The sequence below is a fragment of the Equus asinus genome, chromosome 25 (genome assembly GCF_041296235.1).
Source record: "Equus asinus isolate D_3611 breed Donkey chromosome 25, EquAss-T2T_v2, whole genome shotgun sequence".
Classification (NCBI taxonomy): Eukaryota; Metazoa; Chordata; class Mammalia; order Perissodactyla; family Equidae; genus Equus; species Equus asinus.
The window spans coordinates 38,539,684-38,563,674 of record NC_091814.1 but is presented as its reverse complement, the minus strand read 5'-3'; the positions used below and the strand labels follow the sequence as shown (position 1 = coordinate 38,563,674).

General features: G+C 36.4%; 1 protein-coding gene across 6 annotated transcripts in view; it reads left to right on the top strand.

Annotated features, from left to right (window-relative positions):
• Positions 1–23,991, top strand: part of SWT1 (SWT1 RNA endoribonuclease homolog) — a 100,339-nt gene that overhangs the window by 48,125 nt on the left and 28,223 nt on the right. For all 6 annotated transcript variants that reach the window (XR_006519667.2, XR_011498099.1, XM_014850307.3 and 3 more), the window contains one exon: positions 6,164–6,295. Coding sequence is in view for 4 of the 6 variants with exons in the window: in XM_014850307.3 (XP_014705793.1) it covers positions 6,164–6,295 (132 nt within the window). In the remaining 2 variants the exon portion in view is untranslated. The remainder of the gene's footprint in view (positions 1–6,163; positions 6,296–23,991) is intronic.

Sequence of the window (23,991 nt, the reverse complement as noted above, 5' to 3'; positions counted from 1 at the left end):
CTAGATTGGCTAAACAAATTAGCAGGATACAAAGCCTTAATAAAATTTAAAATAATTTAAGAAAAGGTCAGTCCAGATTAGGGAAAATTCATGTAAGATTTTTTAAAAAGGAAGAGAAATACTTTTATTTAAAAGGAAGAAATGCTTTTATTACCTTCACACAAATGAAGTACTCTGGTCTTGGTAAAATGAAAAGGTAGTGACCATTTGTGAGTAGTTCTTTAAATGGGCTGCTGCTAGTGTAACTTAAAAAATGATTTTAAAACAGCTGATTTTAAAGTAGGCCAACACTCCCTCCCATAGTTTTCCCCAGGCCCATAATCTTTATATAATTAATTTGCCAATCATATTATACACTTTATAGTATGATTTTGGTTCAAGGGCGCAGTGTGACTTGTTTTGGATAAAGATTATCTCTCTGTTCTAGATGTTCACAAGAGCAGCAAAGTAATATTAGCACTCCACTTAAACATCTATTCTCAATCAATCATCTGTTATACAACACTTTAGATTTGTGGCCCATTTTTAGTCCTTGGCTACAATTAAAATCTTTTTTTCAAACAAATTATAGTCTCATACTAGTATAAGAAAAAACTGTACCTATGTGAGCTAAGGAAATATTTAAAAATTTGTATTTTCATGTAAGATAAAGGTTTTGTCTGTTTTTTTCAGTCTTAATGTATTTTTAATGTTTTGGCTAATCAGATATTCTTGTTAGCAGAAGTTGCCACGTATGCTAGGCCGAGATTATTACTTTCAAAATAAAATAGATTAAAACCATATCTAAGATATTTTAATCCTTTCATTTAAAATAAAATAGATTAAAACCATATCTAAGATATTTTAATCTTTTCATTTAGAAAACATTTGAGTAATTTATGTAACTTAGAGCTGACCTATAATATACATACGTTTCTGTTCGATTTTACAGAGTTTGGGTAATATCTGGATAATAGACTTTACCTTATAGTATTTCAGTAAGTGAAAAATGCTTGTATTGCTTTATCAGTCTACTTTATCAGCCTCCTTTATTGTTTCTCATGCCTGATTGTGGACCAGAGTCATGTAGAACTTTTCCACATATTCATGCTTGGGTCTTTACTGTTGCGATACTCATTTGAAGGTCTGGTAGGCCCTGGGTGCATTTACTCATATCAAACTACTGGAGCAGTTACGCACAGCTGTAAATGCCATCTTCCTGCCCTGTGTTCTTATTGTGCTTCAGTAGATAGTTGAGAACTTATGGCACTCCAGCTCAGGTTTTTTTGTATCTTTTCTATTCATAAGGAATTTGGATAAGGGTTAGATCCTATTGATTCAAGTTGGAAAGAAATCTTTCCTGCTATTTCTCATTCAAGCTTCTGAGACATTTTTTTAAACATGTATGTTGTTTTCGCAATGGGAACTTTAATTAAACATAATGTCTTACCTCTTGCCATTGCTATTTTCTATGGCTCAGAATTTCATTAATACTGTGAAGGCAAAATAAAAAAGAAATTGGTTTTGACTATCTATAGACTGATATTTTTTATAAATTGACAACTTATAACCAATTTAATAATTTATTTAATAATCTAGAATTGAATGTCTGACATTAGATTGCAACTGTAATCCATGTCTGATTTGAAATGTTTACATTCAAAACAATCTCATTATTCTTAATCTTTGACTTTATAATAAAGTAAATGTAATGTATAAAAATTCATATTAATTTGATCTACTTTTGCATATTCTTTATTCTATTTTATATAAAAAATTACATGAACAAAAAAGTTTGCTCCTTACAAAATGTGCACACCACAGTTCCTATGGGATATAAAGACAATAACTTTGGGAAAATCATCTAATCTTTCTGAAACTCAGTTTGTTCGTCTGAAATCAGAAAATAGAAGTAGGTGATTTTTAAGTTCCCTACATATTCTAAAATTCCAAGAGTTTTGGACTTCGGACAGTTTTTAGATACCATATATATTTTTCAAGTTTTTTTCTACTTCATGCTATCTTCTTTACTGAAGAATGTTTAACTTACCCTCTCCATCCTAGCTAGATAGTAATATGGCATTTAAAGTTGTACCACAGTTTTATCTAAGGATTTAGATTACGTATTACAAATGGCTGACTCAGAACAAAAGCGGCTAGGTAAGAGTTTTCTCTTGCTTTGGCTCTAATCAGCTGACCCAAATGCTTATTCAGAGATTAAGTAATGGTAAACTTTTAAATCTCACTTGAAGCTAAATATTTTTAATGTTTTGAAATATAGTACATGCAGTAGATGATTGTTTCTGCCAGTCTGTCCTGTGACTGATGTGGCTATTCTTGTCCTCATCTCCTCCCCATTTCTCCCACATTCTGCCATTTAGGATAAATCCTGGTGGAGGGCCTTTTAGTGCCCTGATTCTTTTACCTCAAGTATATAAGTCTGTATAACAATTATAATGGAATTTTTTGGAATAAGTGTCTCGTATGTAGAGTTTTGATTTACTGATGGCTCTCCCGGAAGAGTTTGTTTTCCTATTTCGTTAATTCTGTCTCCCGGCCTCTCTGCCTCCTCCCCTCTTTCACACACACACACACACACACACACTAAACACGTATATACCTGGAAAAAGACAAAGGAAGCACCCATGGATATTAATAATGCTTATCTCTGCTTGTATACTATGGACATTACATATTTTCTTCTTTCTACATTTCTGTATTTTTAAAATTTTATATGATTAGGCTTTAAATGTATAAAAATTTTTTAGAGATAAATATTTTTTAAATAAAATAAGTTTATGGTTTTTATTTTAAAAATAAATGCACAAAACCAGTTGTATTTCTATATGTTAGCAGTGAACAGTCTGGAAAGGAAGTAAAGGGGCCGGCCCAGTAGTGTAGTGGTTAAGTTTGCACACTCTGCTTCAGCTGCCTGGGATTCATGGGTTCAGATCCTGGGCACAGACCTACACACTGCTCATCAAGCCATGCTGTGGCAGCTTCCCACGTACAAACAGAAGGAAATTAGCACAGATCTTAGCTCAGTGACAGTCTTCCTCAAGCAAAAGGAGGAAGATTGGCACAGATGTTAGCTCAGGGCCAATCTTCCTCACCAAAAAAAAAAAAGAGAGAGAGAAAAATAAAACAATTCAAGTTACATTATCATCAAAAAGAATAAAATATTTAGGAATGAATTTAACCAAGGAGGTGTAAGATTTATGTACTGAGAACTACAAAACATTTCTGAAGGAAATTAAAGAAGACCTAAATAAATGGAAAAATCCAGTGTTTGTGGGTTGGAAGACTTAATAAGAGAGTTGGAGAACTCATGCTTCCTGATTTCACAACTTACTTCAAAGATACAGGATTCAAAACAGTGTGCTACTGGCATAAACATAGATACCTAAATCGATGGAATGGAATTGAAAGTCCAGAAATAAACCCCTACTCTGTGGGCACTTGATTTTGACAAGGATGCCAAGACCATTCAGTAGAGAAAGATAGTCTCTTTAATAGATGGTGCTGGGACAACTCAATAGCTGCATGCAAAAGAATGAAGTTGGACCCTGAACTTTATACTACATACAAAAATTAACTCAAAATGGATGAAGGACCTAAATAAAAGAGCTGAAACAATAAAACTCTTAGAAGAAAACAGAGGGGCCGGCCCAGTGGTGCAGTGGTTAAGTTTGCACATTCAGCTTCGGTGGCCTGGGATTCGCCAGTTCGGATCCCGGGTGCGGACATGGCACCGCTTGTCAAGCCATGCTGTGGTAGGCGTCCCACATATAAAGTAGAGGAAGATGGGCAGGATGTTAGCTCAGGGCCAGTCTTCCTCAGCAAAAAGTGGAGGATTGGCAGCAGATGTTAGCTCAGGGATAGTCTTCCTCCAAAAAAAAAAAAAGAAAAGAAAAAAAAAGAAAACTTAGGAATAAATCTTTTTCACCATGGGTTAGGCAATGATTTCATAGACAATGACACCAAAAACAAGCAACAAAAGATAAAATAGGGGCAGGGCTGCCTGGCACCGCAGACTGATCTGCACAGCTCAGCAAGAGATAGAATAGATAAATTGGACTCCATCAAAATTAAAACCTTTTCTGCAGCAAAGTTAAAAGACAGCCTACAGAATGGGAGAAAATATTTGTAAATCATATATCTAATCAGGGTCTAGTATCCAGAATCTACAGTGAACTTTTAGAACTCAACAACACAAAGACAACCTGATTAAAAAGCGGGCAAGAGACTTGAGTAGACATTTCTCCAGCAAAGATGTACAGCTGGCCAACAAGCACGTAAAGAAGTGCTCAATGTCATTAGTTATCAAGGAAATGAAAATCAAAACCACAATGAGATACCACTTCATATTCACTAAGATGGCCATTAAAGAAAGGGAAAATAACAAATGTTGGTGAGAATGTGGAGAGATTGGAACTTTGACACATTGCTTGTAGAAATGTAAAATTGTGCAGCCATTTTGGAAAACAGTTCCCTGGTTCCTCAGTAAGTTAAACATATAATCATCATATGACCCAGCAATTCTACTCTTAGGATATACCCAAAAGAGTTGAACACAAGTGTTCAAACGAAAATTCATAGATGAATATTCATAGCAACACTATTTACATAGCCAAAGTGGAAACATCCACTGCCCATCAACAGATGAATGGATAAATGAAATGTGGTATATCCTATCCATAAAGTGGAATATTATTCAGCCATAAAAAGAAAAGGAAGTACCCACACATGCTACAACGTGGATGAATGTTGAAAACGTACTAAATGAAAGAAGCCAGACACAGAAGGTCACAGAGTGTATGATTCCATTTATATGAAGTACCTATAGTAGGCAAGTCTGCAGAGACAGGAAATGGATGAGTGTTACCAGGAACTGAGGGGGAGGGAGGAATGGTGGGTGACTGTTTATGGATACAGGATTTCCTTTTGGAGTGATGAAAATATTCTGTAACTAGGTAGTGGTGATGGTTGCACAACATGGTGAATGTACTAAATGCCACTGAATTCTACTTTAAAATGGTGAATTTTATGTGTCGTTTGCCACAATTGTATTAAAAAAAAAGTTACCTTGAAAGTGCTGTAAAGTAGGAGAGAAAATTCTCTTGAATGCTACTACCTAAAGGTAACAATGGTTAACATTGTTACTGTTATTCTGTATACCCAGCTTTGTTTTAGGCATGTATGTTAGTTTCCTAGGGCTGCCATAAGAAATTACCGCAAACTAGGTGGTTTAAAAGAAACTTATTCACTCCCAGTTGTGGAGTCTAGAAAGTCTGAAATCCAGGTGTCTGTAGGGTTGGTTCTTTCAGGAGGTTCTGAGGGAGAATCTGTCCTGTGACCATTTCCAGCTTCTAGTAGTTGCCAGTAATCTTCGTAGATGTCTCACTCCAGTGTCTGCCTTCATCTTCATGTAGGGTAGTGCCCACCCTAATCCAGTATGACCCGATTTTAACTTAACTAATGATATCTGAAAAGATCCTATTAAAATAAAGTCCCATTCTGAGATCCTGGGTGAATATGAATTTTGGGGGGATTCTTTTTTTGATTTTTTATATGGTGGTTATTGTGTTATATAAGTAAATTTTGTATACCTATACTTTTCTGTTTCATAGATGGCATATACATCATTTTAATAGTTGTTTGGTATTTCATAAAGTGGCTAATTCACTGTTTACTTAACACGTTATATTGTTGAACATTTAGGTGGTTATTAATTGTTGCTCAATTGTGGATAATTATTATTAATATGTAGTAGATTTCTGAAATTGGAATTACCAGGGTAAAGTGTATGAACATTTATAACTTCCACTTTCAGCAAACAATCTGATGTCTAATTTTTTTCCTCTATCCTTGTATAAACTGGAGTACTGTCAGTACTTATGTACTGACCTGAATGTAGATTGATAATATTACTTCCCTTCCATCTCTTATGGTCTCTTAGAATGAAAGATTATTTGCACAGCTTTTACAGTATTACTTTAGATTAGATCTGTATAGTTGTTGACTTAGATCTGTTGCATGAAATGTAGCCTGGACATTCACTATCTTTTATTTCTAATTTAAATAGATCAGCATTATAAGAGTTATACATTAGAAATAGAAATACTTGAATTACAATAAATATACATGTGTACCTATGAGTATCTTTTCTTTTTCTCTATTTTAGCATGGATGTATTTCAAAGATTAGACTCAAATTCAGCTCTGACTTCTTCAAAAATAGCATCATTTGAAGAAGCATTTGTATATCTTCAAAAGTTAATGGCAGCTGTGAAGGATATTCTTGAAGGAATTCAGAGGTAAACACTAATTCATTTTAAAGTTTCAGCTTATTACTTTTCTCTTTCTCGTAGGCTTATCGGCTTTTTCAGAGTTGCTGGAAGTCTTCCAGCAAGTTTTAGACACTAACGGCTTTTAGATTTAACTCTTCTCCCTCCTTTGCAAAGAATCTCTATTTCTAGTTTGTACCACAAGAATGTTTCCACTTTTTTCCTTTGTAAGAAAGATATATACCAGATTGTAAGCTTCACAAGGAACTTTATTTTCTTTATTGTGAAACTGTGGCTCCTGAAACAGTGCCTAGCATGTAGTGGACACTCTGTAATTATTTGTTGAGTGAATGTATGTCACTTATCACTGCGCTTTAAAAACAATTATGTGTTAGTGTTTGTTAACACGATAGATTTCTTCCAACACAGTCTCGCAGTGCTACAAACTGAAGAAGTTTGAGAAGCAACATAGTCTTATCATGCTTTGAGACTTATACAAATAGGATTATTTTAAATATTTGTGAAGCATATAGAAAACATAGTGCCAGAAAGCTATAGAATGGACCATAGCACCTTTATAGCATGAAGTCAAACGTGTCCTTTTGTGGCACTAAAGAAGAATACTAAACTTAATCTTGCACGTTTTTTTGATGTATACCAAAACTGCTTGACCTGACTTAGATATGCAGCTTCCTAACAGAAGAATACTATTCTTTATAAATTGAAAAACAACATCAAAACTGATTTGATTTTAGTATGTCCAAATTTGAAAAACTTGGATTTTCAAAAAAAAACAGTAGTTTTTGTTTTCCCTTTTCTCTTTAAAGGTTTTTGGAAACTTCATCTCACTGTAAACGCACAAAGCATTTGTACTTTTTTTTAGATCATAATTGGCTAAATGATCTTTTTTTCCCTGAGGAAGATTAATGATGAGCTAACATCTGTTGCCAGTCCTCCTCTGTTTTATATGTGGGTCACCACCACAGCATGGCTGACTAGGTCCACACCTGGGATCTGAACCTACAAACCCTGGCCACTGAAGTGGAGCATGCTGAACTTAACCCCTAGGCCATGAGGCTGGCCCCTAAATGATTCTTAGAATAAAACATTACCAACGCTTTTTGCCACTGGTAATAATAACTGAACATTTGGCAGATCCCAAGGCAAATTAAATATCATCTCTAAATGTGAATAGTCCCTTTTTTATTTAAAACAGTATTAAATAAGAGTAGCTCTATGAGGGAAAACTATTCAATTCTGATTTTAGCTGTGTAAGAGCTGTTGTACGTTTTAGGTTGCAGAAAAGCCAAGCTTGATACCACCTTTTCTACAGAAAGTAGAGGTATCAATCTGTGTTCAGTTACTCAACAAATGTTTATTGAGCCCCAGCTGCACTTGGCATCATACTAGGCTCTGGGGAATCAAAGATAAATAAGATGCAGCCTCTGCCTCCAAAGAGCTTGTAGAAGGAGTGCAAACAGTCACGTTGAAACATAATTGCAATAGAGAGTTATCAGTATTTTAATAGGGACATGTAGTGGAGGGAGGACGGTTTGAGCAAAGATGAGGCTGGATCCACGGTGGCGGGGAATGTCTTCTAGGCCACTCGGTGCAGTTTCCACTTTATCCTATAGGCTAGTATTTCACATATTCAGAGCTGTTAATTGTGTGCCTTGACAGGCATGTTTCTGGTCCAAAAGGCTTTGGAAATACTGTATACTATACTACCCTCTTGGAAAATCACCATGTATCCCATATTAATGAGTTTTATAAACCTTTGCTGTAGAGAAACTTTTTTAATTTTAGGAGCTTTAAACATATGGATGCCTGTGTTAGCCCACCCCAGATGTTCTGATGTAATTGGTCTAAGGGTGTGCCTGGCTATCAGGAGTTTTAAAATTTCTCCAGGCGATTCTAATGTGTCTAGGCAAGTTTGAGAACTGCTAACCAATATGCCTAACTGGTGGTTCTCAAAGTGTGATCACAGAACCAGCATCATCATCACTACCTGGAACTTGTTGAAAATGCAAATTCTCAAACCCTCCCAGACCTACTGAATCAGAAACGCTGGTGGCGGGGCCCAGCGGTCTGTGTCCTCCAGGTGACTCTGTGCACGAAGGCCGAGCACCACCGGCCTGAGTGCTTAGCCCTGGTGGCCGATTCTCATCATCTGGGAGCTTCAGAAAAAAGAACAGTGGCTCGGCCCGATCCTAAACCTATTAAATCTGAATCTCTGAGAGCGGGACCTGGGCATAAGCATTTTTACAAGCTCCCCAGGTGATTCTCATGTGAAGCCAGAGTTGAGAAAGGATAGCATGTACTGCTTACATCAGCTTTATCTAAAGAAATAAAAATGTGAATTTTAAGGCTGGTGCAATTTTGTTATTCTTTCCTCTAAGGACGCATACCTCCAAGAATAAGAAAATGTCAGTGGCTCTGCTACTTTTTAGCCTGTGACCTGGGGTAAATTGTCTTGAGTCTTAGACTTCGTCTATAAAGCAGGCATAATAATCCCTTCTCAGAGCTTTTCACAAAGTTGCTGTGCTTTGAGAGTCAGCTATTGGTATAACTAACCAAACCAATGATTCTCCACTTATTTGTTGGGGAACCTGTGAAAACTCAGAGTTCTAGATCTTACCCCAGACTTATTAAAATCACAATATCTGTAGATCTGTAGATACTTTGTGGAAGAAGGAAGTTGTATTTCTAGCAAGCTTTCCAGGGGATTTGTATGCAGGCCCTGGGGGACTAGGCTTAAATAAACTAGTCCAACCTCCTGTAATCAGTGTGTTAGAACCTCTTGAGCTACCAGTAGAGGGCGTTATGAATAAAAAGTTCGCTCATTTCAGGATTCATTAATCAACAGGAAACTTCTAAAACTGCAAGGCTTTTTTTACTCTTCAGATAATAAGCATTTAAATAAAGATGTAATAGAAGTTAATAATTATATTATTTTGTCAAGTGTACATTCTGTCTTAAAATCTTTTAAGTAGTTATATCAAATAAGTTCAGTTAAAAAATTTTTTTGGCTAACTATGGGTGTATTTTAAAATTTTTAAACATTGAAAAATACACTCAACTTTGTAGTGACTGAAAATTCATTAGCATTTTTTTTGATGCTTGTTAAAATGGAATAGTTTCATTTGGTTTTGAGGTATATGCTCAGTGAATATGTCAACTCTGTTTCTTTTCATTTATCATAGGTGGTTTTACATTAGGAATCAATAGTAAGGTGACCTGTTAACCAGGTGCTTCAATTAAAGAAGTGAATGAAAATGTATTTGTTAAACTAGGAGCTTGGGCTTCTGGTTCCAGATTTATCCCTTTGTGGCTGACTTTGGGCATGTCATCTACCCTCTCTAAGCTAGGTTCTTTCCTTATTAAATGAGAATCCTGATGCCTTCTTCAGAGGAATAAATGAGATGATGTATCTGAGAATATTTTTTAAACTGTTACCTGTGTTAGTCTTTGTTTTCTTTTTAAAACTTACATTTGAAATGTTTAAAAATGTGTATTTCCGTTTTAATAAGGCTCTAAACATGATTGTGGTAAACAAGATGGGGTGGAGCAGTTGTCCATAGAGTTACAATTGGGAGCAGAATACCTAATTGTGCAAAAGTTGAAAAGTGGGAGTATTGCTGATTCCTGGTCTTTCTGCACACTTTCTTCTTTGGTGAGAGAGGGAATTTAATGAACTGATTTGCTGTTGGTTTAGAAATTGCTTTTTCTCTTTTTCATCTTTCCTTTTATGTGGACTATAAAAGGAAATTATAATTAATAATACAGTATTAATTTGAGCACTTTTGTGAATGGTTTCCTTATCTAAACATTAGAGAACCAAAGTCAGTACTTTCCTATGTAGATAAAAGTATTTTAAGATTTCTTCTTAGGTCATTATTATCTAGTCTCATTTTATGCTTTAGTAAACTTATGTCTAGATTGATCAGGTTGCTCTCAAGATCACAAAAACCTTTTGTTTAGTATATAAAGATTATAAGGTTTCGTTTGGAGTGAAAAATTAGTTGAAGACTCGTATGGCAAACTCTGAAAATAAGAAAAGTTCTACTTGTACATTAATCAAAAAATGTTCTTAAATGTCTATGTCCGTTTTGTGCTTAAACTGGCATCTCCACAAAGTTAACTAAACAGGTCCTGTACCCCAACTCTGAGGCATAGTATGTATAAATGTGTGCAGCTTCCGCTTGAAAGCTAATATTCAAAACAATAATGAAAGTGTTATAAGTGTGTTTTTGGGTCTGTGAGGTAGGTGATGAGCTGCCTGGTTAAGAAGCAGAGGAAAGCGGAGAGTGAGGGTGAGATATTGCAGTCTGCATTCATGTTGTAGTCATGTTTAGGGGTTTCACTTTTATAAAATAAGGTTTAAATTATTTTAAAAGAAAAACAAAAAAAGGTAGCGTTTTGAATCCAAAAATATAACTAGATCATGCCTAAGTGCGTATATTTATTTTGTCACTTAATTTAACGTGTGAGAACTCTGCATTTCAGTGTCAATGTCAGGAACTCTAGATTTCGAGCTCAAGTTGCTTTAAATGAAGTCTTTGAGATGATGAGTGTTTTCTCAGTTTCATATTTTGAATCATATGGAGGGGAGAGGGAGTTCCTTATAAATAGCTTGACATGTTTTGTGGGGGAGGGGATGCTTTTATATGAAAGGGTATCTCTTAAGTTTAGGTAACCTTTTTTTTCTAGCTGTCGTGTTTGATTTGATTGTATTTAAATATAGAATAAATGAGTGCTAATTTGTGCATTGGACATGATCGTATTCTGCATGGACACTCATGCCTCATCATGGAATATGATTTTGGAAAGTGAGACTTCCACTTGGATTTGGGAAAGGAAGATGATTAATTTTTGTCATCTTTAATTTTAATAATCTTCAAAACTTTAGTAACCTCTGTTAGATTCCTGTGGCTTTGGTTTGAAATGCTTTATAGAGCTGGTTTTCTAAAACACGATTACAATCATAAAGTTTGGGGTTTTTTGTGTGTGTGTCATTTACATATGTTTTTTCTTACTAATCGTCTAAAAAGTGAATTCCTATTACTGTCTTACCCTATTTTGACATAAGAACAAAACGTATACTGGTGTAACTGTACATGATTCCTGGGAAAAGGAATCCCACAATCAGAGCAGCTTTTCAGATCCATTAATGATGTAGCTGCTTCGAAGAGTGTGGAGTTTGCACTCGAGAGGCTGCTTTATTAACTTAATACTGAATGTTTTGGTAGCAGACCTCTTGAGGTTTTAGAAAGGTTATTTAGAAAAGCTCATCCTTCAGTTGACACAGAGATAACACTCTTTAGGATGTTTTATAGATTAAGCTAATTGTTGAAACAAAAGGTTATATTAGAGACGTGTGTATAAAATAAAGACCTTAAAAAGTGACTTTTCAGCATCTCACTCATTGCAGTGTGTGAGATGTTCAGCCATTGATAAAAATTTTCCTTATCTAGAGTGGAGAGATTTATCCGCGTTTAGGTCTAACCTACTTTCTTTGAAGCTTGGCCTTTCTGTCTTTCGATAATCAGACTTCACCTTCCCTCCCCCGCCAGGGTCCCCACAACTCCCCAGATACCACCGCACCTCTTCATCAGACTTTTCACACACCCCTTGTCCTGTCTGTCACCAAGTGTATCAGTTGCTATGTTGAGTAAGAGAAAGTAATACAACCTATTATTTAAAAAGGAAAGGACACTTAGTTATTTCACCCTCCATGCCATCATTTTGTACGTAACTTTTTCACAATTTATTTCATAATCAGCTCCCTAAGATTTTGAATACCTATAGGCAGAAACTTTCCTTACCTTTCTTTGTCTTCCTTTTCTATATCTACATCTATATCTCTATCACAGGTACACATAGCGGATGGTAAAAAAACAGCATACTGAGTGAGAGTTTTATAGTCTTTCTGGTGGAGAACAACTTCTTTTAGAACTGAATGCTGCTAATAGTACTACATTATGACATTAGATAAATAGGTAATGTAGAGATTTTAGAAGAGATACAGAAGAGAGGAGTGCAAGGTAAGAAAGGGTAAAGAATACGAAAATCAAGGGGAAGGAGAAAGACTGGAAGAAAGAGATTGAGGAGATAAAAAAGGCATTTGTGTCTAGAACAGATGATAGCCTCTAGTAATTTGCCCAAATGGCTCTTAGGGTCACATGTTATCCTTGATTACTTAATCCTGGTCTCTCTGTATCAACTATCTAAATTAGTGTTAGTAGAAGGAAAGGTGGAATCTAATGGGAGTGATTGAGACTCAAGGAACATAAGCAGAGATTTCTGATGTGACATATGTAATGTCTTACGTAAAATATAGACAGTTATTTTATAAGTAAAAGCTTTTTGTGATATTTATATTGCAGTTTGATTAAACACTGCTCTAACCTAACATTTACATCAAATGTTATAAATAATACATAATAAAATTTATATTAAATTAACTGACAAAATATGTGGCATTCACACAGCCTGACTGAGTTATCCAGCACAAGCTGATATTTTGTTTAACCTGGCTCTTTAATGCTACTGAAGATAATAGGTCACTCGTGACTTAACTTTTAGAATAACTAGATTTCATTTTACACATCTAAAGCTCTTATCCATATTTCTCAGAGTTTGTAATTTAAGAATAGGAAATAAGGATGTTTACTTTTATCCTAAATATCAGCGGGGTGATGCCAGCTATTCCTACCACCCCAAAAGCATTTCTAGGTGCTGGTGTTCCCTTGTTTTAGTGAATAAAATCCACTTTTGGATGACGGAGTTAGGTATTTCCCATCTTAAACTCCTTGATCACACCAGAATTAAACAATCAAATATAATATGAAGATTACTTCTTGAAGATAAATATCTTAATTTGTTTATGGAGTTGTTTTTATTTAAAAGCAATGTTTTTAAAATTTGCCTTTTTCTTTGTAGTCGGTTATTTCTCCCTAATGATTTATTGATCTGATATTTGATTAAAATTCTCTGCTACTAAGTCTTATGTTAAGAAATGCTAAAACCACCAGAAACTACATTTTTAGTGAAGCAGATGGCATAAATTACTAAACCAATGGGGTTAAACATCGGTAAAATAAATTAAATTGGAGGAATCAATTAAAGGTGCTAAATAAGGGCTATCATAATAATTTTAACTTGAATAGTAAGTCTATAGTAAATATATGAGATAAAGCCAGATGATCAGTTCAAATTCCATCCTACAGAGTACTTCTAAAAAGATTTAAAGTTAAAGGGTACCCTAGACTCTAGTATTTTGAAAAATACTCATCTATTTTGAGAGATGTCCTCTTGTGCCTCTAAAGAACTTTTAACACCTTGGTAGGCCAACCGTCTGCCCATAGTGAGAAGTGATGTAATCAGTGTGCTTAAGTCTGTTTCCCAATAACGTAAAATGTTGAGTCCAACTGAGGACAGTGTTTTCTATATAGAAGACACTCCATGAGTGTTTATTGTATATCAGAAACCCCTGCAATTATCTGACATTTTCATGTGCCAATCCCTGTTAAGAAGGGATAATAAAGCTTCTAGAATCAACATACACTTACCCTTAATAAGAATGTAACTGGAACTCTAAGCTGTAAATCTTCCAGTTACTCTTTCTTTTGCCAACATTAAATTAGTTCATTTTTTGACAGTGTAGCTATATTTTCCCCAACTTAATTGTTGAGCTAAGACAAATAAGTCATCAAAATTATATTTTTGATATTAATTTATGTGGATTTTATTTAAACACTTCTTTTTTAAAATTTTATTTATTTTTTTATTTTTCCTTCTCCCTGAAGCCCCCAGTACATAGTTGTATATTTTAGTGTGGGTCCTTCTAGTTATGGCATGTGGGATGCTGCCTCATCATGGTCTGATGAGCGGTGCCATGTCTGTGCCCAGGATCCGAACCGGTAAAACCCTGGGCCGCCGCAGCGGAGCACGCAAACTTAACCACTTGGCCATGGGGCCAGCCCTATTTAAACCCTTTTGATAATGTAGATTAAAAAGTGTGAGCACTTTTGTACACTATTGGAGCAAGAGGTACTATAAAGAATGTATCAGTGAGCTTTCTTCAGAAGGACTTGCATTCATTTACTAGGGTGACTCTATTTTAGAAAAAGTGAAATACTCAGACCTTTTAGGGGTTACTAGTTACTGGCTCTGAGTTAGTACTAGTCCCTAGAGACCTAAAATTCCACTGTAGTTGGAGAAATGGAGAGGGAGACAGATCACTTTGATTAATAACAATGACTACTGGTTTGTTTAGAAACTTGGAAAGAAAACAAGATTGGAGGATCGGTGACAGGGAAGTCTGGCGAGGGAAGTCTGTGTGGGTGGGCATCTTATAATGGGCCCAGAGTATGAGGGTATTGGTGTCCCATGTGAGTACTCATCAGAGGCTACCCACTGCGTGGGCGACACTGAGTGATCAGACAGACAAGATCAGCTGTCCTTCAGATGTCAGTCAGCCTCTTTCCCTAGCCACCCCAGGGTTTGGTCAGTGAGCTCATCATATACAAAGGGACAATGGCAGCCTGAATAACATGAGCTCAAACTCGGGACTTCCCCTGATGAAGGCTGCTCTGGCAAATACTACTGCTGAGAGTCCAAACTGCCAGTAGCATAGGCAAATGCTAAGCATTCAATAAGGCACCGTTCCCTACGGGACCAGTAAGCTACTTAGTGGCCGTGGTTTGGACCCCTTCCATCGTGGAGGGGACAGTGATTTGTCCTCACTGGAATAGCACTTCTTTTGGATATGCAATTGCTTTCCCTCACTGCAGTGCTTCTGCCAGCAACTCCATCTGTTGATGTAAGGAATGTCTTGGCCACTGTCTTGATATCCCATACAACTAAGAAACTAATTTTATAGCAAAAGAAGAGCAGCTATGTGTTTATGTGGAATTCACTGGCTTTATCATATACTCATCTGAAGAACTAGGTTTGTAAAACACTGGAGTGACCTGTAAAAGACTTATTTACCATATCACCTGTAACCTGTGAAGTTAGGGTGCTGTTTCTCTCTTACAATGTGTAGATCCAAGAATCAAGGGAAGCAAATGATAATGGTTTCTCCACTATTATACCAAATAACTCTTCTCCTGGTAACAAGTGTTTCAGTCATTGCTCAGTTAGGAAAACAGAAACCACTCTAGATATTTTAAACAAAATTTAACATACATACTTAACTTCAGTGCTGTTGGAAGGACTGAAAGAGCAAAGGGGAGAAAGTGGGAATATCTGGAGGACTGAAAAAGAAGAGGGTTTATAATGCATTTTGAAACTTCTTTTTTATCCTGGTGTCCTCTGTACCATAGGAACACAATACACGATCACTATGATTATTTTGAAAAAGTCATCAGTTCCTCCAGATTGCTTGGAAACAGTTGTAAACAATTAAGAGAATTGGCTGTGATGCTATAAAATACTTCGTGTGTGGTAGTAGTCATTCTTCAGTGCAGGGTGTTCCATTCAATTAAGCTGTAGTTCTTATTTTCCCATTACGTATTTAAGCTTAGGGCCTAATGAACAAGCAACCATCTGTCCTCAAACAAAACAAAACAAAAAAGAAAATGCAACTTATTTTCAGTACCATTAATCACGAATTATTTTTTTTCATGGATGCATAGATTTTCAGAGAAGTTGCAGAGATATAATTTTATTATAACCTGGGCCAACATATTTTTCATACCTGTGCATTTTCAACCTTCTATTGAAAGTCGTTTTAAATAGAATTCCATGTTCAGAAATTTAATTACCAATTCTTCAACTTAGATACTTCCGTGACAAAATGACTCCTGGGGGAAGGGACGCTATTCCTTATGAATTTCTACACTCCAGGTCTGTGTCTTTCCTGGGCTCTGGGGTGATTGCTTCCTGCTGCCAACAGAGGTACTGCTCTTACTTCTCTACATGCTGAGACATGGAAAATAGTCTTTCTTAGTTAACTAACATAATGGTAGGACTTTATAGAAGGAACCTTCAGTAAAAAGCTAATGAATGTATGACTAAGCAAAAAGAAAAAAAACAAACACAGTTCAACAATTCTTTGTGCTGAATCAATGAAAAGATTATCTGCAAAAGAAATTGCGTATTTTATAGTTTATCTAGTTGATGGTTGATTTCCCTTACCTCAACCCTCATGTTCTGGGATATCGGTTGCTACATAACAAATCGTCCCAAAACTTATTGGCTTAAAAGAATATCAATCAATTATTTATTTTCTCCGATGGTTCTGGGGGTTGACTGGCCTCCTCTGGGCAGTTCTCACTTGAGATCTCTTGTGCGATTGCAGTCAGCTGGTGTCTGGCATCACCTCCAAGGCTGGCTGATACTGGCTGTTGCCTCGAACACCAACATGTAGCATCTCTATGTAGCCTGAGCTTCCTCACAGGCTGAAGGCTGGTTTCCAGGAGTGTCCTAGAATATCAGGTGGGAGCTATATTGCCCTTAATAACATTGCCTCAGAAATCCTATAGCATCATTTTCCTTGTAGTCACAGACCTGCCTAGGTTCAGGGGGAGGGAACATAGACCCTACCTGTTGATAGGAGGAGGAATGTCAGTATTACATTGGAGGAACATGTGGGATGAGAGATCTTGTCGTATGGCCATCTTGGAAAATACAATCTAATACAGTCTGCCTCTGGCCGCAACAGTTTACATCCCTTCTAATAGCAAAGTATGCTCATTTCCTCGTCCCAAGACCCCCAAATTTTATCCCATATGATAGTAGCTTAAAGTCTAGGATCTCATCTTTAAATCAGGTCCAGTGTGGTTGATGCAAGGCTCCTTGGGTATGACTCCTTTGGTACAGCTCCTTGAGTACTATTACTCTCTATCTTAACTGCTATGAACTAAAGAGACGAGCTGGTTCCCCCCCATCTCCCAACATATAATATCAGGACAGGCATTGGATAACTACTGTACACCTTCACATTGGAAAAGGGGGAAAAGAAGAGGCGGAGACGATCCCTAGCAATTCTAAAATCCAGTCGTGCACATGTTGCCACTTCCTTGATTAGGGCTCAGTCCTGCTGCCTGGGAATTATTTACAGCTGCTCTTGACTCTGCTCTCTGGCCTCTTGCTTTTGACCCTTGACCTTTTTCCATAAGAAAAGCTGCAACTTAGGAGCCTGCCAGCCTACTTCCTGCCGGTGAAAGTAGGGGAGTCCAAAGACCTCTTTTCGTTTTGTATTGTCTCTATCCCATTTAGTCCAATGGTGGTACTTCTACCAGAACAATCCTCTAAAAACTGTTTTCTATGAATCTTATTGAGGTTCACTCCATTAGACAAAAATCACAACCCCAAGTTTCTTTGAATACACTCATGTTCACTTAATGAGGGGGATATGTTCTGAGAAATGCGTTGTTAGATGATTTCGTCATGTGAATATCATAGAGTGGCTGCACTGTTGTTAGTTTTTCTAATTCCCTCTTTTATCCCACTACTTTGGAAGTTCTACATTTTGTTTCTAATTTTTTTGTTGTTACCTTTAGACTAAGAAATGCATACTTATAAAGTCTAAAATACCAATATCATTCAGATTCTGAATAAAACAAGGCTCTTAAGAACACTTAGGAGTCGGCCCCGTGGCCAAGTGGTTAAGTTTGCGTGCTCTGCTTCGGCGGCCCAGGGTTTTTCCTGTTTGAGTCCTGGGCGCGGACGTGGCACTGCTCATCAAGCCATGCTGAGGCGGCATCCCACATGCCACACTAGAAGGACCCACAACTAAAATCTACAACTATATACTGGGAGGATTTGAGAGAAAAACGAAAAAATGAAATCTTTAAAAAAAGAAAAAAATCATTCCACATTTAAAAAAAGAAAAAAAACACTTAAATTCTGATCTCTCTCATCTTCCTTGTCCTGACATTTCCAAACGTGTCCTAATTTCTTACATTATAGTTCCACATTGTTTTAAACCACCTCCCATGAATTATTTACTATTATATAAAATAGTTTTTGTTTTAGCTTTGACATATTTGTTAGGTTTTTAAAAATTCCCATTGCTTCCTTCATCCTACTTTTGGGATTCAGTTTCCTATGCCATGAAGCAAATTTTTCAGTAGTTCTTTTAGCAAAGCTCTGTTAGTGGGAAATGCTCTCATTCTCACTGAAATGTTATTTTGCTTTCATTCTTGACTGATATTTAGCTAAGTATAGATTCTAGGTTGACGGTTATTTTCCCTAAGCACTTTGAAGTTATAATTTCATTATCTTCTGTCTTCTTGGAAATGGGAAGTTGTCTGTCAGCATATTGCTGTTTCTTAGTACGTAATCTGTCTTTTTTCCCCTTGAATGCTTTCAAGATTTTCCTCTGTAACTTTTATGTTTGGCAGTTTTATCACAATATGTCTAGGTATAGGTTTTGTTTTATTTATCTTTCTTGAGATGTGATATGCTTTCTTCAGTCTGAAGACACATCTTGGATTCTGGAAATTCTCAATCATTTATGTCTTTAGTTATTGGGTCTCCTCCATTCTCCTTAATTCTCTTATTTTGGAATCCCTATTCTGGCTCTCCTTATTCTCCGAGCCATAGCTCTTGATTTCTTTTTTATTTTTTTCATCTCTTTTATCCCTCTGTGCTGTATTCTGACTAGTTCCTCAAATTTATTTTCTGATTCATCAATTCTTTTTTCCCAATTTTAAATAATTTTATTTAATCATTTAAAAATATATAATGCCTTCACATTGCTTAAAAAATAACAAGAGGTGAAAAAAAAAATAGAGTGAATGAAAATTCTACTTCCCATCCCATTTACCTCAGCCACCTTGTTCTCTCAAATACAACTAATATTAATCAGCAGATACTTCTTTTTATACTACTGTTTTGGAGGGAAACTAGATGGTAAGTGCTTTAAGGGCGGCAACTCTGTTTTGATTTGTGATATATCGGCATATCCCCACCTCACCCAGGAGTTAACATATAATAAGCAATCAGTAATTGCAGAAATAAATAGTGAAAGAAACCAGCTAGTCACCTGGATCTTAACACAATCATTGCCTAGTTGTAGGTACACAGTTCGAGCCCCAAATTTCCAAGTTTAGTAATTTTATTTCACCAGTCTGCTGAAAACTTATCAGACTCACAGGGACCATATTTAGAAGAAAGTAGGCTGAAATATCAGAACACCTGTTTATTTATTTACATTGAAATCAGTAACTGCCGGCTGAACCAAAATATTTATAAGTTAGATGACTCCTAGAGGACAGTTTACACTGCAAACTGACTACTACCAAGTTTTCTTGCTGACTCCTGGGGGCGTTGACCTTAAGCTAAAGTAATCTCTTTTCTACTCTAGAGTTTTGTTTGCCAAATAGTTGGCCTTTCCCCTATACAGGGAAATTCTTTTTGTGTAATCCTTTTTTCTAAGCTCAATGTAGGACTACTTCTTTTGGTCAGTTATGTCAACCTAATATTTACTTCAAAACGTTGAAACACAACTGGACAGATTGCAGTGTTGTTTACGTTACATTCCTATTTCCCTAAGGAGATATATTGATGGCTTTGATTAGAATTGGATGATCACTAAGGCTCTATCAGCAATACATTTGCAAACCATTTCTTAGGGTGGGTATTAATGTCATGCGTGGTATATCTAGAGGCATTTCGTATAGTGAGTAGGAACATGGACGCTGGAGCCATCTTCCCTGGGTTCAAATCACTGCTCTATTACTCCTTAGTTTCCTGACTTGGGGCAACTTACTTAAAACCTTTGTCTTCTGTTTGCTCAAAAATGGGGAAGTAATAGTATCTTCTCGCAGGATTATTGTGATGAGAAAATGAATTAATATATATAAAGCATTTAGAACAGAACCTGGCAAATAGTATATAAATAATTACTACTGCTGTTGTTTTATTGCTATTATGCTTACTGATTTGTTTCAGAAAAATTTTTTTTCCTTGGTGCTAAGTTGTGGAGGTATATGCTCAGGAAACCATACTTCCCCTGTGAACTAACTATAGGATCGTTCTCCTAGTTACCCCTTGTTCAGAATTACAGCATTACCTTAGATTACTATCGATTCTGTAACTAATCCTGTTGATTCTCCCTTTCCTGCTTTTACTGTAACATCCTTTTTTCCTACTGTTAGCAGAACTTCTGGTTCCATCATTAACTCCTTAATGCCTGGGCTATTGTGATCATTTTCTAATTAGTCTTCTTGCCTTCAGGCTCCTTTGACAATTCTCTAGTCTCCTTAAATCATATTTTAACTGTTTTATTTATTCCTTTGTTCCAAAGACATTCATTTTTCTCCCTTTGCCTTCTGATTCAAATAAAACCTTTCCAATTTGGCAGTCAAGGCTTTCTACTGTTTGGTCCTAACATACCTTTTTAGTCTTATATTCCCCTGGTGTACTTTATAGTTAAGCCAAATTAATTTTGTGTGTGTGTGGTTTTCAAGGCAAGCCCTGTGTTTTCTTAATTCTGAAACTTGACACAATCTCTTCTCAGAGCCTGGAATGACTTCTTAATCTCCATATATTTTTCAAAATCTTATCATCCGTTTGCCCCTTCTCAGTTCAGAAGCCACCTGCTACACACAGACTTTATAGTTTGTTATATTAATCCTTAAAGTTCTTGGCACTTATTGCTTCCTGTTACAATTATTTGCAGACATTTTACTTCTACTCCTAAATTATGAACTCCATGAGGCAGGATCAATATCTTATATCCTTGGTATTCCTAAAGTATCTTACATGTTACTTTGAACCCCATACTATTTAATAACAGTAATAATTTAATAGTAATAGGTAACATTTATTAAGTGCTTGCATGTTCCAGGCACTGTGCTCTTTACCTACATGATCTTATTTGATCCATACAGTAACCCTATCAGAGGGGCTAGCTGTTATACCCATTTTACACATGGGGAAGTAGGATCAGACGGATTATGTCGTTGCCCAAGGTCACACAGTTTATACTTGGCAGAACGACTTACTGAAACTGGTCTGATTCTAGAGAACTCACTTTTAAATACACTAAACTTTATGACTGGATAAATGACTTTCAAGTTAGTTATATTCAATAGATATTTTTTAGTTGGTTTCATAGAACTTAGACAATTTATAAACTTAATTTGAAAGAATGTTATGTGACTGATAAAAGTAGAAAATATCTTTGCCTTGGAAGGATATTCACGTTCTTCCTTTGTTGTTCTGAATTTCTTTTTCTGCCTTTTATTTTTCTGAGAGGATAATGAGTCCACTTATCTTGGTTGAAATGAATATTCCAGAAAAGGTTTCCATTGGTAAATGGTCTTGTCTCAAGAGACAGATGTTAACAAAGGAAACAACTGGGGTAATAAAAGCAGAAAAGAAAACTATATCTGAGGTGATATTGCTGACTTTCAACACCATATAATTTGAAAGAGTTGTTAAAACCTGTCTTAAAGCTGGAATAAAAATTTCCATCCTATGACATGGCCACACTGGGTCAACACTTAGTTAGCATCCATGTACCAACACAGCAGATCCTTTATGGAAAAAAAGCAACAGTGTGCAAACTGGTTGTTTTGGTGCATTTTAAAAATATGTCATTTGTTTGAATTTTTAGCTTTGTAATGGATTATTTTAGAAAAGCCTTAGAACTTACAAAAGCATAGTTGAATTGGATATATTTCTAAGATTGGGAAGAGAAAGGAAAACAATGGTTATTTATTTTAGAGGATGAGTGCACATGGTGTCTTAGTAGTACCAAAGGGACAATAAAGATATTGGGAAAGTCTCCTTAAGCCCAAGAGACAAGTGTGATGCTGGAAATTTGAGGTAAAAACATATGAGGTAGAAGTCTGGAAGACACTGGAAAGGAGTGGGGAACTAAGCCAAGGGCAGAAACAGGATGAGAGGATCCAAGATGGTTTTCTTTGAACAGTGTGTATGCCTTTATTTTATTGGCCAATGCCTGTGCAGCCTAGGTGGATTAGCTCCGTTTGATATTACAGATCTGTAAAAGCAGACTGAAGATGAGTTACCAGGAAGATAGAATGAAAAGTTCAAGAGACAAATATCAAGGAAGGAAGGAGCTCCAAAAGAAAAAGAATCTTTAACAGTTTCATTTTACTACTGAGAGGCCAAATAAGATAAGGTTAAAAAGCGACCATTAGATTGAGCAGCATAGAAGACACTGGTGAATTGTTAGTGGCAGTTTCACAAGAGTGTTGGGGCAGATGTTAGACATCAGTAGGCTAAGGCAGGACCTGGAGGCGAGGAATAGAAACAGCAGAAGGACGTGTTGTAGCTAGAGGAGATCACAAGGTCCAGGGAAGAGCTTGTGTTTCAGATTTCCCGGAGAAAACAAAGGTTAAGTCAGTATAAATGTTTCTGAGACAATACATGAAAAGATAAAACTATTCATAATAAATAAACATCAGCGTTACAACAAAAAAAAACTGATTCATGACACACGAAGTTATTATTGACCCTTTCATCATAGTAATTCTAAAAAGTCTTCTGGTTCTTCAAAAAGGCCTTTCTGCTAAACAAAGTTTGCCCTCTTGTAGGTGGAATCATATAGTATTTGTGCTTTTGTGAGAGGCGTATTTACCTTAATATAATGTTTTCAAGGTTCATCTGTGTTGTAGCATGTGTCAGAATTTCCTTCCAGGGCTGGCCCAGTTGTGTAGCGGTTAAGTGCCTGTATTCCACTTTGGTGGCCTGGGGTTCACTGGTTTGGATTCCGGGCATGGACCTACACAAACCTTATCAAGCCATGCTGTGGCAGGTGTCCCACATATAAAGTAGAGGAAGATGGGCACAGATATTAGCTCAGGGCCAGCCTTCCTCAGCAAAAAGAGGAGGGTTGGGGTGAATGTTAGCTCAGGGCAAATCTTCCTCAAAAAAAATATTTCCTTCCTTTTTAAAGCTGAATCATATTCCGTTGTATGTGTATACCACATTTTGTTTATCCATTCATCTGTTGATAGACACTTACATTGCTTCTACTCCTTGGCCATTATGAGTAATGCTGCTAAACGTGGGTTTACAAATATCTCTTTGAACTCCCGCTCTCAACTCTTTTGCATATATACGCGGAAGTTGAATTGCTGGGTTATGTGGTAATTCTATTTTTAACTTTTTGAGGAATCACCATGCTGTTTTCCATGGTGTTTATACCATCTTACATTCCCACCAATGGTTCACAGGCTTCCAGTTTCTCTGCATCCTCACCAACACATGCTGTTGGCTGTTTTGTTTTATTTTTTAAATAGTAGCTATCCTAATGAGTATGAGGTGGTATCTTGGTTTGGGTTGCCTTCTTTTTGTAAACAGTCTAATATATTTTAAAAGGTGCACTGTCAGGGCCGGCCCTGTGACCTAGTGGTTAAGTTTCATGTGCTCTGCTTCACTGGCCAGAGTTCAGTTCCCTGGGTGGACCTACACCACTCAGTGCCAGCCATTCTGTGGCAGCAACCCATATACAAAGTAGAGGAAGATTGGCACAGATGTTAGCTCAGGGCAAATCTTCCTCAAGCCAAAAGAGGAAGATTGGCAACAGATGTTAGCTCAGAGTAAGTCTTCCTCAGCAGAAAAAAAAAAAGTACACTTTCAGTGTTGGTCAATTAAATGTATTTGTATCACAAAAACATTTTTTACTCTTCAAAAATTTTTTCCTTGGGTTCTTCTCAATAAAACATTTCTCTGATGTTTTTGATATGTGATCGACAATTTCTGTATATAATGAAGTATGCTTGTAATGAGGCAGTAAT